General features: G+C 40.6%; 1 protein-coding gene across 1 annotated transcript in view; it reads left to right on the plus strand.

The window, feature by feature from the left end:
• DNAH6 (dynein axonemal heavy chain 6) overlaps positions 1–19569 on the plus strand; it is a gene marked incomplete at its 5' end in the record, with an annotated part of 218796 nt that overhangs the window by 46579 nt on the left and 152648 nt on the right. The window contains 6 exons of the mRNA XM_079791646.1: positions 683–799; positions 8017–8217; positions 10982–11102; positions 14347–14498; positions 16098–16250; positions 17820–18071. Coding sequence (XP_079647772.1) covers positions 683–799; positions 8017–8217; positions 10982–11102; positions 14347–14498; positions 16098–16250; positions 17820–18071 — 996 coding nt within the window. The remainder of the gene's footprint in view (positions 1–682; positions 800–8016; positions 8218–10981; positions 11103–14346; positions 14499–16097; positions 16251–17819; positions 18072–19569) is intronic.

Below are 19569 nucleotides of genomic sequence, written 5' to 3' on the forward strand. Positions count from 1 at the left end.
CCAGATTCTGTTTTCTCAGGGGAGTACAATGATACCTGCTACATATGATTGGTATGGGATTTACATGAATACTTAGCATTTCCTGACACACACTAAATGCTCAATAAATGTTATTACTGAATAAATTATCTTCAGGAAGAGAAGGAGGACGTTGATTGATCATTTGTACTAGTATATTACTATTTATGTATTAATTATATCATACTAGAGGCCCGATGCATGAAATTCGTGCAAGGGGCTTGGCCCTCACAGCCTCGGCCAGCCCTTGCAGCCCCTCGCAGCCTCAGAAGATCGTCCGGATGGTTGTTCTGCTATTCGGTCTAATTAGCATATTAGCTCCTTATTATATAGGATTAGTATATATTTCTATTGCGTATATCAAGTAGATTTCTATTTAAATATTACTAACCTTCTATCTGCTATAAACATTTTCCAGTTCCTTATTTTCCTTTCCATCTTGCTGATAGTATTTTTTCAAGGAGTATTCCAGTGCTGTCTAGTTTTTCAATATCAGCCTTCATTTTTTAAATTTCTGTGGTAATATTCTTTGAAAGACATGCCAACATTGTAAAATCAGCTAATTGAATATGCTTACGTTTGCGTGCCTCTTGTAATAGACAAGTTTTCTACCTTACACCTTGGTACCTGTATCTCTCTAACACTGCGAATATGTTCGTTTCAGGCGGCTCCTGGGCTGGAAAAGCAGGAAGAAGACGAGTCTCTCATCCCCATGTTCCTCACAGAACTGATCTTGACCGTGGAGTCACTACTGTTCGAGCCTTCTCTGGAAGACTTTCTGGTGTGTTTATCCAGATAACATCATCTCAAAGTTTAACACCTTTTCTTTAACTTGAGACAGATTAGAGGTTTGGTAGAGACACCATCAAGAGAACCTACAAGTTCTAAGAAATATTTAGAATTCATTATAGACATCTCTCAAGAGGAGTTCAAGAAATCACTCTGTTGCAAGTATCATTTTTAAAATCTTTTAAAGCATGCTGCATCTGAGAAAATTTTGCTATTTTAGTTCTCAATTGCCGTGAAATAAGTTACCACAAGTTTGGCAGCTTTTTAAAAAGCAAGCATTTGCTATCTCGCAGTTCCTGTGTTCATGGGTCCGGGCACTGCTTTGCTTCTGCTCTGCCTCAGGACCTCCCCAGGCTGCCATTGGCTGGGATGAGGCCTCCACTTCCAAGGAAACAGATCCACTTCCAAGCTCCCTCAGTGGTTAGAAAAATTCATCTCTATGCAGCTGTGGGGCTGAGGTCCCTTTTTTCTTGAGGGATGTCAGCTGGGAACCACTTTAGGTCCTGGAAACCTCGAGTAGTTTCTTGCCCCGTGGCAAACTCTGTAAGCAGTTTACAATATGGGTCTTTGCTTCATCAAGACTGGCTGGGGAATCTCCTTCAGGAAGGGCCCAATTGCTCTTTTAAGGGCTTTCGTTTGATTCAGTCAGATCTACCCAGCATAGTCACCTTCTGATTAACTCAAAGGCAACTGAATTGGGATCTTAATCACATCTGCAAAATCCCTTCAAGTTTCCATATAATGTAACCTAATCAATGGAGTGGCAGCCCATCGGATGCACAGGTCCCTCCTGTACCCACGAGAGGAGCATCCAGGGCATGCACACCAGATGGAGGGAACCTTGGCAGCCACCTTGGACTTCTGCCTTCCATCTTTTGTACATGCGTAGATTAGTAAACCAGTAAGAGTCTATATTTTCTGTCCTTAGCTGGTATACTGTGGTGCAGAAACACTAGTAATCAGGCACTCTAGAGATTCCAATCTTCACTTTGCAATTAGTAAGCTCTTTGCCTTTGGGAAACCACGTGCCTCTTCAGGGTTCAGTTTATGCATCTGTAAGGTGAGAAGGCAGATGAGTTTTAAGGTTGCTTCCAACACCAGCAGTCTGTGATTCTGTAATTTATCAGATGGACCGTTGCAGGATATTCACAGGGACAAGCAGACTGCTGAGGTCCCTGTGGTTGGGGCCTTGCTCAGGAGTTCCCACACAGAGAGGCACTGGGCTCTCATGTCTATCTGGCCAGAAGATTCGTGTCCTTCACATGGAAGGCAGATGCCCTTGTGCAGCAGATGACACCAGAAGGGTCTCTTCAACTGCAGCTGGCTATTGTCCATTAGCCTCAGGTGACAGGCCTTGGAAAACCTTGATACTCTCCCTATTTCTTTTTTATTTTATTATCAATCTTTATTGTTGAGATTATCACAGATGCCCCTCTTTTTTCCCCCCATAGCTCCTCTCCACCCAGTTTCTACCCCACCCCAGGCCCTCGCCACCCTATTGTCTGTGTCCATAGGTAATGCATACATGTATATAAGATCTTTGTCTAATCTCTTCCTGCACCCCTCACACCCCCTTCCCTCTGAGAATCATCAGTCTGTTCCATTCCCATGCCCCTGATTCTATTCCGTTCACTAGTTTATTCTGTTCATCAGATTTTTTATTTGATTTTTAGATTCACTTTGATTTTTAGATTCATTTGATTTTTACATTCACTTGTTGATAGATATATATTTGTTGTCATTTTGTTGTTCATAATTTTTTTATCTTTACCTTTTTCTTCTTCTTCCTCTTCTTAAAAAATACCCTTCAGCATTTCATATATTACTGGTTTGGTGGTGATGAACTCCTTCAGCTTTTTCTTGTCTGTGAAGCTCTTTATCTGACCTTCAATTCTAAATGATAGCTTTGCTGGGTAGAGTAAGCTTAGTTGTAGGTTCTTGCTATTCATCACTTTGAATATTTCTTGCCACTCCCTTCTGGCCTGCATAGTTTTTTCTCTTGCTGCTTTTAATATTCTCTCTTTGTCTTTTGCATTGGCATTTTAATTATGTTGTGTCTTGGTGTGGTCCTCTTTGGATTCCTCTTGTTTGGGGTTCTCTGTGCTTCCTGGACTTGTAAGTCTATTTCTTTCACCAGGTGGGGGAAGTTTTCTGTCATTATTTCTTCAAATAGGTTTTCAATATCTTGCTCTCTCTTTTCTTATGGAACCCCCATAGTTCAGATGTTGGTACACTTGAAATTATTCCAGAGGCTCCTTACACTATCCTCATATTTTTGGATTCTTTTTTATTTTTGCTCTTCTGGTTGGGTGATTTTTGCTTCCTCATATTTCAAATCATTGACTTGATTCTCGGGATCCTCTAGTCCAGTGGTCGGCAAACTGCGGCTCGAGAGCCACATGCGGCTCGCGAGCCACGGTTTGCCGCTCTGTTGGCTAATGAGTTTGCCGACCACTGACCTAAGCATTTAAAAGAGGAACACTGTGGCTCAGTAGTTGAACTTTGACCTATGAACTAGGACAGTGGTCGGCAAACTCATTAGTCAACAGAGCGGCAAACCACGGCTCCACTGCTCTAGTCTACTGTAGAATCCCTGTGTATTATTCTTTATTTCAATCAGTGTATGCTTAATTTCTGACTGGTCCTTTTCCTTTTTTTTTTTTTTTTTTTTTTTTTTGGCATTCTCACTAAGATCCTTGAAGGTCTCACTAATTTCCTCAGAGGTTTCTAGAAGATTCTTGAGTAACCTTATTTCTAGAAGATTCTTGAGTAACCTTATTTTTTAGAACTCTATATCTAATAGTTTGCTTTCTTCCATTTCTTTCATTTGTGACATGTTTCTTTGTCTCCGCATTTTGGCTGCTTCCTTGTGTTTGTTTCTATGTATTGGGTAGTTGCTAAGTCTCCTTGAGTTGATAGAGTGGCCTTGTGTGGTAGGTGTCCTATAGAGCCCAGTGACTCAGCTTCCCCAATCACCTGAGGTAGACACTCTTGGTACACCCCTTTGTGGACTGTATGCATAGTTTTGTTGTAGTTGAGACTTGATTGCTGTTGGTGTCACTGGGAGGAATTGACCTCCAGGCCAATTGGCTGTGGGGACCAGCTGCAACTACAGTGGAGAGCTGCTCTGCAGGAGACACTCTTATGGGACCTGACTTGCTTCAGTGGGGCTTTGGTGCTCACTGAGTCTGCCCCTTGAGTGTGTTGCTTATGGATGTGAAGAATTATAATCTAATATGGTCTCACACTGACTACTGGGTACACTGGCTCTTAGGTCTCCAGGGAGGTACAAAGTCAGCCACTACCTGGGGCCACCCAGCAGAAGCTATAGAGAGATCTGCAGATTCCTCCTCTTTGTATCAGGTTTGGAAGTGCCCAGACGAGGCCCAGCTGTGAAGCAAGGCAGGCTGGTGCTGGTGCCAGTCTTGAGCCTTTTATTGATAGCTTTGAGGCTCCCTTACCCAGCTGCAGCTTGTTTGACAGGTTTTAGGCTGAGAAAGGACAGGCCATTCATATGCAAAAGCCGCTGTGTACTGTTTGGGTGGGATTGTAAATTGGGTGGGGCGGGGTCTCAGGGAATCACCAGGGTGGAGCAAACAGCAATTAGCCAGTCAGCCCTGCACCAGGGAGGTCCCAGCTTGGGAACAATGACTGCTGCGAGCACTTCTGTTTGGAAGAAAACCACCCCCAAGTTCCTGCCCCAGTGCCAGACAGTCCAGTGTCTCCCCATATGTGTCTGGGTCCCCCAGAGCCTCACCCGGCACTAGAGGTCAGAGCAAGCAGGAGCTTGTAAGTTCAGTTTGTGGTGCCAGCCTTTTAAGAGGAGCAGCTGGGTCTCTAGCAGCCTGTGTGTCACTCAGCCCCAATCCACACTAGTTTTTACAGACCATAGTTCTTATTGCCCGTAGGGACTTCTTTCCCCAGCTCTGGGACCCTGGATTGGGGGTCTGGTGTGGGGCTGGGACCCCTCGCTCCTCCGGGCAGCCTCCACAGAGGCAATCTCTCTCCCGATTAAAAAAGTGGCACACCCAGGTGCCAGACCAGCCTGTTCTGAGCCTCTGCGCTTCCTACCAGTCTCAATGTGCTTTCTTCTTTACCTCTCTAGTTGCAGTACTTCCACTCAGCCAGCTTTCCCTCAGTTCTGGATGAAAGTTGTTGTGTAATTTAGTTGTAATTTTGATGTGGTTGTGGGAGGCAGCAAGTACAGATCTTTACCTATGCTGCCTTCGTGGTTCTTTCCTTTTTTATTTTTTTTAGAAATATACTCCTTATTTCTCTTTGGCCCACATGGGTATTTTTAATTCCTACCCCTGAAGTTGTAGGCCATGCTACAGACATAATCCCCTGTTCACACCACACATAAGATTTTAACTTGTGTAACCCCAAACTAGCCAATAGCCAACAGGACTATCACTCATGAATTTTCTAAATTATTTTACTATCATTTTGGTCATTAGCTTTAATGTACATCCCCATCGAGTTTCCCAAACACAGGCAGAGCTTAGTCTAAAGGAAAATTATATACCTAAGTCTTTACATCTGACATTGTTCTTGTTTGAGTTATCTATGGCTTCCTATATTCTGATATTTTTCAATTATTTTCCTTCCTGTTGTGTTTGACAATATATAGCTTCCACCTCTGTCTGGAAATAGACTTCACACTTTTCTATAATTTCTCTTGTATTTTTTTTTTTCAGCCCTCTTTCTTAGAGCCTTTTTTTTTTTTTTTTTGTCTGACCTTTGATTGTTTCTGTCCTGAAAGGCTTCCTCCTCTTCACATGCTATGTATTCTCTGTGTGGATCCCTGTTATTCTAACTACCACTTATAGAATGGAGATTTATAAATATATATTTCCAGCCAGTACTTTTCTTCCAGACTGAGATCTGGAAATCTCCACGATTAACTCCAACTCACCAAAATAAATTGAACTTATAACTTCTTCCAAAACTTGCTCCTTCTTACATACCTCCATCTTAATGAAAGGCAGTACCCAGCTGCTCAAGTCAGCAATCGGAAATCTTCCTAGTTTCCCTTTTACCTCTTTTAAATCAACTTACTGAGTCCTGTGTGCTCATTACTTGAAGTCCCTCTCAGTGGGAACTTCATCATCTCTCACCTGGCCTGCCGTAATAGTCTGTTCTGATCTACCTGCCTCTCTTTCTTCTAATGTATTTTCTACATTGCTGACAGTAAGATTATTTTGTAGGCACATTTGATCATGTCATTTAAAATTAAAATTTCTCCATTGCCTATGGTAGCATTTTTCAAAGGATGCTCTGTAAGGTGTTGATAAGCATCCTAGGAGAAAGGGGGTTGTGATATGCATCAGAATATTAAAAATCCTGTTCAGCAGATCCAGAGGAGAATCCTGTTTAATCCAAGATTTCTTCCCAAATTTACTTGGCAACCCTTTTTATCCATAGGGTTGTCCACAACCTGGGGAGTGCTGGCCTAGAGGGGACCAACTGCATCATGTCCTGTTTCTCCAATTAAATGACTTAAGGCACCCAACCCTGTCAGCCCCTTCAGGACTCACACACAATGACTTACAAGGATTGTCCTCCTGTCTTGTACATTTCACAAGCCTCTGATTAGTTATTTATTTTATTTATTAAATTTATTGGGTAGACATTGGTCCCTGCTTATTTTTTAAGATTATTTCAAGAAGTACCTTTTCTTTCCCTCGTTTTCTCTAGTTAGATTTTGAATTTATTATAAATTATATATATAAAAGGCTAAGGGACCCACCGACCAGCCAACCAGCTGGTAACTATGATGCACACTGACCACCAGGGGGCAGATGCTCAACACAGGAGCTGAGTGACAGCAACTTTGCAGAGTGCCCTCTTGCACTCTGGGACCCCTCGGGGGATGTTGGACTGCCAGTTTTGGCCCAATCTCCACAGGCCAGGATGAGGGACCCCACCTGCTGGAGGGACCCCACTCACTCACAGACGCTGGGGAGGGACCGTGGGAGGTTGGCTCTAGAGCAGTGGTTCTTAACCTTTCTAATGCCACGACCCTTTAATACAGTTCCTCGTGTAAATATCTGTGTTTTCCGATGGTCTTAGGTGACCCTGCTAGCGGTTCTTAACCTGTGGGTTGCGACCCACAGGTTGAGAGCCGCTGCTATAGAGCCTAAGACCATCGGAAAACAAAGATATTTACATTACAATTCATTAATAGTAGCAAAATTACAGTTATGAAGTAGCAACGAAAACAATTTTATGGTTGGGGGTCACCACAACATGAGGAACTGTATTAAAGGCATTAGGAAGGTTGAGAACCACTGCGCTAGAGCATGTCTGGCCCATCTCGCCCAGTCCCACCCCACCAGCCACCTTCTAATTAATTTCCTTTCAATGTGCATGAATCTGTGCATCAGGTATCTAGAAAATTAATAAATACTCATTGAAGTGAATTTGACTAACACAAAAATGATTATTAAAATAATCTATAATTCCATGTGTCAGAATTATAGATTAACATTTTTATATTTTCCCCACTTTTGTGTCACTGATATACCAACACACCTAACTTACCATGAGATTTTATAAATACATTTTTAAATAGAATATTACATATCCATTTTATCCTGTACTCTCTCTTCTTTAAACTTAACATTTATCTTAAGCTTTTCCCCATATCATTGATTAATCTTTGGAGACACAATGTTGAATGGGTCTCTAATTTTCCATTGTATAAATATATTACAGTCTAACTACTATTTTTGAACTCTTAGGTATTTCGTTAATAAGTTTTTATTGTAAGTAATACTGAAATGAGTGTCCTTGCACATGAATCTTTATTTACGTATCTATTTTTTCCTCTTAGGATAGATTTTTATAATGGAAATAACTACTCAAAGAGTATAAACTTTTAACCCACCCTTTAAACTTTCTCTGATTCTCTTTGGCATACTTTGACCTGCCTTCCCTTATGACTTTTCTGTGTTTTGTTCATACTTCAAATATAGAATTCATCATATGTGTTATAATTTTTATTCGCTTCTCTCTCAATTAGAAAATATATTTCCTGAAGGCAGGGTTTGTGTCTTGTGATTTCTCATATACTTAGAATCAACACAGTATCTGGCATGATTCAATTAGTTATTCTTACTTATTTTAGCATTTCAGAAAATTCAAAATAATTCATAAATATAACCATGTATGTGTTTACATTTATGTTTCTTCTTTTCTCTCTAACAGTGTGGTATTTCAGGTGCAATTAGTCAGTTTCAGAACACCGTGTTATCAGTTCCTAATCTCGTGCCTGACACATATTTTGATGCTTTCACCCGGCCTTATATTAACAACAAACTTGAAGAAAAAACTTGTGGAGTAGGTCCAAGCTTGTCGTCAGTATTTGATGATGACAAGAATTTTCACACAATTATCTTTCAAATAAAGGTATATTTACTTTTACTGAAACTAATATTTAAGAAATTAAGCAATATATTTTCTACCTTTCTTATCTTTGAATTGAATGCTCCTTAATCTCTAAATGGTAAACTGTTTTTTTATAAAGTCTTAGTTGGCCCTAGCTGGTTTGCTCAGTGGATAGAGCATTAGTCTGTGGACCAAAGGGTCCCGGGATTCAATTCTGGTCAAGGGCACTGCCGTACTTTGGTTGCAGGCTCCTCCCCGGCCCAGGCCCTGGTCAGGGCTTGTGCCCCTCACATGTCTTTCCCTCTCCCTACCACTCTCCCTAAAAGTCAATGGAAAAATATCTTCAGGTGAGGATTAACAAAGTAAGTAAATAAATAAATAAATAAATAAATAAATAAATAAACAAACAAACAGTCCTGGTTGATCAGAACACTGACAACAGGAAAACGAATTAAAAGTGCAAAATATTTGAGACAACATCACTTCTGGGGTAGAAAATGAGGTTAAAAAATAACAAAAAAGGAATAAAAGGAAACATTTTTATCATACAGGAGATGCAATCCTATATAATAAAGAGCTAGTATGCTAATTAGACTGAACAGCCGAATGACCTTCCGGATGACCTTCCAGAAGAAGCCGGGGCTGTGAGGGCCAGCCCAGGCTGTGAGGGGCTGCGAGGGCCAAGCCCCTTGCACAAATTTCATGCATCGGGTCCTTAGTAAAACATAAATGGAGCATAAATAGAGACACATGAGCCATCATAGAAATAGGCAGGTACCTCCATACATACTAAAATATGTAGGGGAAAGTATGATGAGAAACAGGATATTCTCTCGAAGTACCTCTGCATAAGATATTTATTGACTTCAAGAGAGTAAACAGTAAGTTTGCAGTGACAAAGACTGACAGACACAACCTTAACCAACATGTTAACATGACCAGTAGTGCAACAAATGGCTGTCATGTCTCTTTTGACATGATGCACTGAAAACTCCTGTTACTTCTGTGGTATTACTGCCAAAATGTGCAACTGAATCTTAGCACTAGGAAGTATAAAGCACACATAGAAATGAGATATATTTTTCAAAAATGAAAGACAAATAAATATTGAGGAATTGTTCCAGATTAAAGGAAACCAAAAGATATAACAAGATGATAAACATGATCCTGGATAGGATAGTGAAGCAGGGAAAAAAAATTTTTTTTATGAAAGACATTTTTGTAACAAATAGCAAAATTTGTATAAGGTCTGTAATTAGATAACAGAATTCATGTTAATGTTAATTTCCTGATATAGATTATTATACTATGCTCATGTAAGAAGACATCCTTGTGTTTAGTAAATACATCTGAAATATTTAAGAGTAAAAGTCTCTCATGTCATCACCTTTCTTCCAGATGGTTCATAGTAAAATAATATACAGAGAGAGAGAATGATAAAGCAAATATGATAAGGAATTTTAGGGAATTTTGGTGACAGATATATGGAATTCTTTGTACTATTCCAGCAATGTGAATGTGAAATTATTTCAGAATACAAAGGTTTCAAGTCATATTTTGAACATGTTGCTATGACCTGTATGATCACAAATCAGAGATACTATTAAGTAAGCTCAAAGGAAACACAAGTTTGACATAGTTTCTTCCTCTCAATTAAAAAAATACAGATTTTTATTTATTTTTATTTATTTCAGAGAGAAGGGGAGAGTGGGAGAAGGAGATAGATAGAAACATCTATGATGAGAGGGAATCATTGATCAACTGCCTTCTGCATGCCCCACATTGGGGATTGAGCCCACAACCCAGGCATGTACCCTGACCAGGAATTGAACCGTGACCTGGTCAGGTCTTCCTCTCAGTGTTTAATGTAAAGAAATAAACAGTAGAAAGAGTGTAGAAGAATAGGTAAGAGCTTATTTAAAGGAAATAAATGAACAAATAGCTAAATGTAACCATATAGGGTGTGTGCTCTTTTATGTCATTAAACTTTCTACTACTAGCCATTCTCCATAAAGCATGACTGGCCTGGGTATGTTGGAAATGAGCAATTCCATTGATCACCTCTAGTTTTCCCTGGGACAAATTGTAGTCATTTGCAAAATAATCTTGGTAGGAAAAATAAGGGAGGGCAGCCAGGGAGTCATGGACCAAGATAACTGCCTTTCACAGGCATTGAACTATGATAATATATATTGACACTGGTAATAAGGGACTGAAATGATGGGAAATTATTGTTTTGATTTGAAAAAATTTGGGGGGGGGAAGAGGAGGTTGTAGTCAAGATTAAGTAAAAGAAAGGGTTTTATTAGGGGAAATGATGAAAGACATTTTGGAATAAGCCTTGCCACTACAGAGGATTTCATAGTAAGATTAAGCAGTTCGTCCTATAGATATGCTGAACCCTTTTGCCTTTGCTCAAAAACACTTCAACTGAGACAGAACATTTGTAATTAGGAAACAGATGTTGTCTCTTGCCATAGGATTATTAGTGATGTGTAAGTTCACCGTGAAGCTCAAAAATTACAAGTTTGCTTTCTTTCCATCATAAGGAACAATTCTTCGAAAGTCAGATTCGAAGATTTTTTTAAATTTTAACTTCGTAAGAGACTCGTTAACTGCTACTCCAGGCCTGTAGGTTGGCATCTTCCCTCACTTATGCATCCCCAGGTCAAAGCATATTGTTGGACCCAGGGCAGGCATTTGTATTTGTTTGTTTATTTACATTGAATTGAATTCTGCTCAGGAAAAATAAAATTGTATTTGTCTGTTTATTTATAACATTTAGGAAACCATAAAGGCAGCATTTGAATCTGCCCAATTATATGCAGCTACATTTGAAAAGTTCCAGTTATTCTTCAGGGAAAATGAAAGTCTTGACTTAGAAGCTCTTAAACTTCAGGAACCTGGTAACTTTTCTAATTTTCCTTACTAATTATTTTTGATAGGGACATCGAGGTTTACCAGTATAGTCTTCTAGGTTTGTTTGTTGGGGAGTGGTGGTTTCCTGGCATGGAATAGGCTGAACCAAAGGAACCAAATTCCAATCACTTAGAGCTTCTATTCAGTCTTGAGCCCAAGGCCTCCCAGTCTCCTGCTACCACCTCTTCACATTGGACAACTTTAAGCCTTCAAGTTCCCATCAGGATGAGATCACCCGACTCCCAGGTTTCCCTTCATCTAGTCCTGCCTTGGTTCATCCATCCTGTCCCAGTCCTGGAACCACAGTCTCACAGGCACTGTCTGTTGGCTGGGACTTTGGAGTGGCTTGGCCTGGGCTCCCAAATGCTGTGTTTCTCCTGCTTTTGGAAACTCCAGTAATTCCTAAACCTCTAAACCCAGTTGTTTGCTAGAGGTTAATAGAAGGTAACTTTGCCCCTTAGATAGCAGACCTTGCCTATTATCATAATCCCTCAAAATACTGTAACATTGCCTTGCACATATTATAGATAATTAATAAATGTCTGTTTGAGTGAACTTTGCGCCCGAGTGTCCCCTGAACAACCCCAAAAGATGATCAGGGGACAGGTTCTGGCTTCCTGACATTGTCAGCCATATCTTACCACTGTGTTTCTATAAGTCAGTGTTTACTCATAACTTCTGTACTTGCTGAGCACTAATGACTTGCTAGATACTGTGCTAAGTGATTTTTCAGGTATCTCATCTAATCCTTACAGTTCTATGAGGTGAGTATTGGTAGTCTCATTTTATGAATAAAGAAATGGAGACATATAGAGAGATAAGGAGCCTGCAAAATTGCACAGCTAGTAAGTGGTTTGGAAACACTTTTCTCAGACTTGAAAGCTTGTGTGCTTAATCACTGTACATCCTACCTGTCAATCTCAAAAAGAGATAGAAAATAAATCTTATTTCTCTTCTATCAGCTTTGCTCTTCTGTTTCTCTTTGGCTGTGTGACATGGTCAAAGAAAAATATGGTTATTAGGTCAATAACCTTCTTGATCTAAATTTCTTTGTGTATAAAATGAGAGTATTGGACCAAACTGGTGTTTCCCAAACTGGTATTTCTTGGAACACTATTAGAAAGGATATTTACATGATACCATGTAAAAAGACTCTGTGTTCGCCCTGGCCAGGTGGCTCAGTTAGTTGGAGCATCGTCCTGTACACCAAAAGGTTGCAGGTTCGATTCCTAGTCAGGGCACTTACCTAGGTTACAGGTTCAATCTCCCGACAGGGTGCTTGCGGAATGCAGCTGATCAATATTTCTCTTACATCGCTGTTTCTCTCTCTCCTCTCTCCCTCCCTTTCTCTCTCTCTCAAATCAATAAACATATCCTCGGGTGAGGATTAAAAATAAAAGACTATGTTCAAATAAGTTTAGAAAGCACTAGACTAAGCAATGTTATAAAGGTTTCCTTACCAGAGGACTTCTCAGATTATTTGACATCCTTATTTTGTCAGTTCTGAGCAAAACACAAACCAAAACCTTCTGAAGTGAGTAGGGTAAGTAATTGTTCTTTTTTTCTATTATGAGGAAGCTGAATCTCAGAAAGATTAAGTGACATATGAGTTTAACCCTTTGCACTCGCTTGCTTTTTTCTCGATTCCTTTATTCTACTCGGGATTTAATTTTTTAAATACCCCAGATTTTATAAAGCGCAGCAGTAGAATAAAAAACTGGAGTTTCTTTTCATACAAACTTATTTATTTGGATTTTTTTATATTTCAAATTATTGACATATTCAATACAATTCGACATACGAGCTGCTACCAGTGCTAACCATGTCGAGTCACACTTGACATCCGAGTGCAAAAGGTTAAAGACTAATCCTAGGTCTTCAAACACTCTGTCTGGTGTGTTCTTTATACATGTCAAACTCCCCCTTTATTCAGGAGAGGAGAGGACATGGATGATGGCAGGAATCAACACTCTTGATCTCCAGGACGCACTCAGGAGCTCAGTCTGACCCACATGGAGGAAGTAATTGGAAATAAGTTAGCTAAACTTGAGAGGGTGCAGGATTTTGAAAGGCAAGCAGAGTAGTTTAGTACCATATGTCTGTTAGGAAAGGTTGGGTTTGGCCAATAGCATGATAAAAGTATATTCAAGGGTAAGCAGGCTTCCACTGATTTCAGGTGGACTGGGGAAGGGAGGAAATGGAGGCAGGAAGATCATCAAAACCCAACTGCAGCACATGGCAGATGCAAGCTGGCAAAGGCCCTGACCATGATGTGCGAGCAGGTTGGCAGAGGTGGTGGGAAGAGGAACGGAGAAAACTTTAGCTATGCTTGATCTCTTGTGTCTCAAGCTTTTATTGTTAACTAAAGGCCTGGTGCATGAAATTCGTGCACGGGGGTCCCCTCAGCCCAGCCTGCACCCTCTCCAATCCATGACCCCTTGGGGGATGTCTGACTGCCAGTTTAGGCCCAATCCCAGGGATTGGGGATCAGGCCTAAACCAGCAGTCGGACATCCCTCTCACAATCCTGGACCGCTGACTCCTAACCGCTCACCTGCCTGCCTGCCTGATCGCCCCTAACTGCCCCCCCTGCTGGCCTGGTCGCTCCTAACTTCCTCCCCTCCCCCGCTGGCCTGGTCACCCTTTACTGCCCCCTGCCAGCCTGGTCACCCCCAACTGCCCCCCTCTGCCGACCTGGTCGCCCCTAACTGCCCCACCCTGCCAGCCTGGTTGCCCCACACAGCCTGCTGTTCAGTCTTTTGGTCATCTCTCACTAACCCCCCTGCCGGCCTGGTCATAGGCAGCCATCTTGTGAGGGCATGATGGTCAATTTGCATATTACTTCTTTATTATATAGGATATCCTCAAAATGCATTCATTTGTGGAGAACCCAATTTCAAATCAACCTTACTCTAGAATCTAGTCCATTCCAGACTAGATCCTCTACTGCAATTATATTATTTTCACCTGCCATCTCTTAATAGGAGCTGGGAACATAATTACATATTTAATTGTTGCTTTAAAACATTTAATTATTACATATTAGTTTTTTATTACAAGAATAAAATATAAAGAACTATGAGTTAACATGTTAAAGTTACACAAAGAAGCTTACATAGGGATAACATAAATACATGTGTATATTTATTAATGCAATGATTTTTAATATATGTCACAACAACCCTTCAAAATCTAATATAATGTGTTGCTTTATATGAATTATTTTATGTAGATGTTAAGTTCTTCAGTGAACAACTGGAAAAGTATCACAGACAGCACAAGGACGCTTTAGCCCTAAGACCCACCAGAAATGTAGGCTTGCTGCTCATTGACACTAAGCTGCTAAAGGAAAAGCTAATTCCATCACCTTTGCGATGTTTGGAGGTAACTATGAACTAGGAAAAATTTTAATTATGGCCTCTACAATTATTTTATGACTTTCCTACTGCAAATAAACCGTATTTTCTAGTATTGCCAATATTTAAAATTAACGTAAGTCTACTGGGCATTCTTAGTTTCTAGGAAAAGTTCCATATTTGCTTCCTGTTCCAAGCACAGTCAGCTTTCAGATGAGGAAAGAGAGGGGACTGTGAGCCTCAGACCAGCCTCTCACTCTTACGCCCTTTTTCCTTTGTTGGAGTTTTTCAAGGCTTCTTAGTGTCACGTTCTGGTGGGAATGCTTCTTCATTCGAGGATACTGAGATCACACTTTGGAGATCATTTCCTGATCTGAAACTGTCCTTAAAGATCTGGTTATATTTTGGTACTTTTGTAGCTCACAGGGTCAGTCCGGCTGGTTTGTACAGTTTATTAGAACACAGCTATGACTATTGGCTTAGGTGTAGTATAGCCTGTGGGTGCTTTCTCACTACAAGGGCAAAGCTGAGTAGTTGTGACAGAGACTGTATGTCCTGCAAATCTAAAACATTTACTATCTGGCCCTCACAGAAAACTTCTGAGCCCTTTATAAAAGACGGCTCAGAAGTGCTGGTACCTGTTCTGTCATTGTAATTAGTTGTATGACCTTGGGCTTTCTCCTAGAGCTTTGCTTCGTCATCTGTTGGAAAGGACAAAATGTACAATTGGAGCAAATTCAATTCAATTTCAGCAGTTTGAACACTACTGTATACCAAGCCAAAGAAAACTGCTCTCAAACTGGCTTAAGCAATCAGAAAACTTATAGGCTATGCAGCTTTAAAAAACAAACAAACAAACAAACAAACAAACAAACAAAAACAGGGAGACTATGCACCAGAGAGGTTTGAGCTAGTGACTCAATGGTGTTACCAAGAATCCGTTTCTTTTCATTGCCTTTACTGAGCCTCCTGATGTGCCAGCTTCGTCATAAAGCTAACATTCCCTCACATTTGTGACTTGGTTGTGAAAAGCTCCACAAGCTCATTATTTTTTTGTTTCTGTACAGAGACAGAAAGAAAGAGAGATTGGGATGCTGAGCATACATTTCTCTCAGCCTTAAGCAGTAGTACCGGACCTCTGTCTAATTGAACCAAGTAAGATCAGAGGTCCACTCTTACCCAACCACACTGGCCAACAGAAGCCAGCCTCCTGTGTGCCTAGTGATCAATCAGCCTCCACCTTTGTTTCTGAAGGAGAAATTGATCAATTTTCCCCAAAACCACATGGCTACCACCTGGCTTGAAAGGAGCAGAATTGATGCTGGGGAGGACATGACAAGGTCACCCCACAGGGCAAAGTAACAGAAAGGGTGTGTACAAGAGCTCAGAGAGTTTAGGCAAACTTTTAAATAAGCTGTGTAATCCAGTTTGTTCTGGAAATGATCTTCCTGTTGGTTCATTTACCTGGCAGGGATTTAATGTGGGAAGAAAAAAGTCCCTTTATATACATAGCTGCTTCCAATACTTGCTGATTGCACAGATGTTTAATTAGGGTTGGCCTACAATGTATAGTAAAATGAAAATATAATCAAGCAGTTATGATTTACATTTTCTTTTTCTTTCCTAGGTGCTAAATTATATGCTTCCTTGTCAAAGCAAGCAAAAAGTGGATGCCATTATCTCTGAGGCACAAGATGCAGAGTACAAACTTGAATTTGTTCCATCGACCACCATAGAATTTGTTAACAGCTTAGTATTTCTTGATGAGATTCAAGAAAGGGTGAGTTGAGTCATACAACTCATTATTGCAGTTCTTGTGATAGGTAATGACAGATAAAAGAAACTGAGGGATTGAAACTCAAGAAACAGCTGTGGAAATATCAGAAACACTTTCAGACAAAGTAAGCAGATGCCCTACACCCAACAACAACGACAGCTCAACCTGCTCAGACTCCTACTACTGGTCAGACATTGTAGTGCATTTTTTACAGACATTACATTTTAAATCCTCACAAAAACGTAAGAAGTAGAGATCATTTTTATTCTGCAGATGTGGAAATAAGGAGTAAAATAGATTATGTTGTAGGTTTGATCCCTACCCCCAGTCAGGGAGCATGCGGAGGCAACCAATTGATATGTCTCTCTCACATCGATGTTTCTCTCATTCTCTTTCTCTCTCCCGCTCCATCCCTTCCACTCTCTCTAAAAATCAATGGAAAAAATATCCTTGGGTGAGGATTAACAACCTCCCCCAAAAAAGGACAGGAATTAGGAACTAGTACAGCCTAGGGAAACCAGAAGGCCTCTCTCTTTCCATCTCTCATCACTGCTCCTGCCTAGAACCCTAGAGCGGTATTTTTCAAAGGGTGGTCCCCAAACTGGCAGCAGCAGTAGCAATGGGAACTTATCAGAAGTGCCTATTCCTCGGCCCCACCTTAGACCTCTGAATCAGAAACTTGGAGGAGGAACTCAACAATCTGTTTTAACAAGCTTTCCAAGGTAATGGTGATGCAAGCGAAAGGCCGAGAACCAGTTCTCTGAAAGCCTCTCTCTGCAATCTTCTCCACGTGGAAGCAAATGGCCTCTGCCCACAGCTACAGTCTAACTCTTCCCACATTCAAGAGAGAGGTCAGACTGATGTCGGATTGCTGGCTCCCAGTTTGATGCTGCTTGTGACCAGGAGGTTGAGTCAAGTTAGATGAACATGGCTGCTTTGTCTATAACCCTATCACAGAGTTGGGGCGGGGGGTGGTGGGGGGGGCAGGGGTGGAGGGTGGGGAGGGTTCCCTCAAAATTGGAGAGTCCCTTGCCAGAAAATTAGGAAAGACGCTGTCCACTGAAGGTGGGACATCAAGGTGAAGATGTTTAGTAGTCAGTTAGAGGTAGAAACAGTCTTTATTAAAGGATAGCGGGAGACTCATCATAGGTTAGAGGTCTGAATCTATGCAGGCAGGAACATGGCCTGTCCACAGCTCAGGGCTGGTCTGGGACCATCACAGCTCAGCACACATGCCGGGAGCTCTGGTATTACAGCTGAGCATCCTCACAGCACGCGTTGTCCCTGAAAACCTTAAATATTGGCACAAAAGAGAAAGGAGAAAATTAAACATAAGAATAAAGCTAACTGTGCTCAGCTCTGAGCAGCTCACCCCCTGGGCCTGATTACCTGTATTGTAACAATGACAGCAGTGATCACCCGACAGGCTTCAGCCAGTTTACCAGAAGCCTGTTTTCCACGCTCTCCTCAGCCTGACGTTCCCAGTGCTCAGAGGCTGGCTGGTGTTAGACAAGGCCTACAGGGTATAACAGGACTCAGATTATTTAACAAACAACCCATGTTCCCGTTCAGATCGAAAACCTCGAAGATGAAGGCAATGTGGTGATTCAAATGTACAAGCTCATTGAACAGTATCAGGTTCCCACACCGCCTGAAGACTTTGCCGTCTTTGCAACCATGAAGCCCTCCATTGTTGCTGTTCGGAATGCCATCGATAAATCCGTAGGTGATAGAGACGCAAGCATTAAGCAATTTTGTCTGCATTTGGGTAAAGATCTTGAAGATCTAACCAATGAAGTGAACGAAGTCAAGCTGCAAGCACAGGTAAGTTAAGGAATAATTTTTTAAAAATAATGTGTAAAGTTCGACTACTATTTTAATTGAACCATTTCAGGAGCCTATTTTATTTTAATCTGATTTAACTTCTTTTTTATATGACTTTATTTTGACCAATTAACAAGGTCTTTGAACTTCTATTTCTGAACTTTCTTCAAGTACTGAATACACTTCAGACCATTGCAAGCAAAGTATATACATAATAATTGAATTTTATTTATACTGGCTTGTACTTATTATTCTAAAATGAGTGTTTTTACAACTTGTTAGCATATTTATACCTACTTCACAATGAGTTTTCTTAGCCACATATTCAAAATTTTCTATTTAGGAAGAGGCAGAATATCTATATTATAAAAGGCCAGTGGCCACAATGCCTTAATGACCAAACAACTGGTCGCCAGGAGGTGCATTGATTGGTCTGGCGCAATTTTGCGCGCTGGGCCTCTAGTAAAGTAATAATGATAATGAAGAATATTTGGTTAACTTGCACTAATTTTACTATACAAAAGATACAAGGGGAATTTTCTTTATAATTTAAAATAGACATCTGGGTGATTCTTAACTGACACATATATGAACATCTGATTTTGTAACGATCCATTATCATTAACATTGACTAAAACTTATCACAGAAGTATAGAACCATATAAAGTTATAATCAAATCAGAATAATTGGGAAAAAGTCAACGTCCATCAACAAAGGATTAGTATAATGTGTTAGGGTACATGTGCCCAAAGGAATACAAAACAGACATTAAAGATTACAATATGCATTTAAATGTATTAGCATGGGAACGTGAAAGTAGCTAACATGTATTGTGTACTTGCTATGTGTCAGGTACTAAAGAACTTTTGTATTTTCACACAGAGAAAACTGTACATACTGTAACATCTGTACAGCTCAGTGAATTATCAGAAAGAAAACACATCATGTATCCACTACTCATGACAAGAACTCTAACATTACTGGTTCCTTTAGTGTCCCCTTTTATCACTAACCCTTTCTTCCTCTCCACATGCATCCACTACCCGGAATTCTAAATTATAAATTAGTCTTGCCTGTTTATGAACTTCAATTACATAGAATCATACAGTAATGTGTCCTTTGATTTTGTTTCATTCCTGAGATTCATCCATGTAGCTGTGTGTGAATGTAGGTTATTATCCATGTTCATTATTATACTAGTGGCCCGGTGCACGAAAGTTGTGCACATTAAAAGGGGATTAATTAGAGGTTATAATTTAATATTGCTATTTGCCCTTTCTCTAAATAGAACTGTCAGAGATTAAAGAAAATTAGTAAAATGTATATGAAAACCTTCCTTCTGTCAGAGTCTGGGGCGCACCACAGGACCCAGAGTCAAGTCCCGCCCACCCACATGTGCCTTAAAATCACATGAGACCCAGACCCTGCCAGCCCCCCCCCCCCCTTGGGCTAGATCCAGACCCAGCCAGTCCCACCCTTGTCAAGCCCCACCAGGCA

This window comes from Cnephaeus nilssonii (assembly GCF_951640355.1).
Source record: "Cnephaeus nilssonii genome assembly, chromosome: 15".
Taxonomy (NCBI): Eukaryota; Metazoa; Chordata; class Mammalia; order Chiroptera; family Vespertilionidae; genus Cnephaeus; species Cnephaeus nilssonii.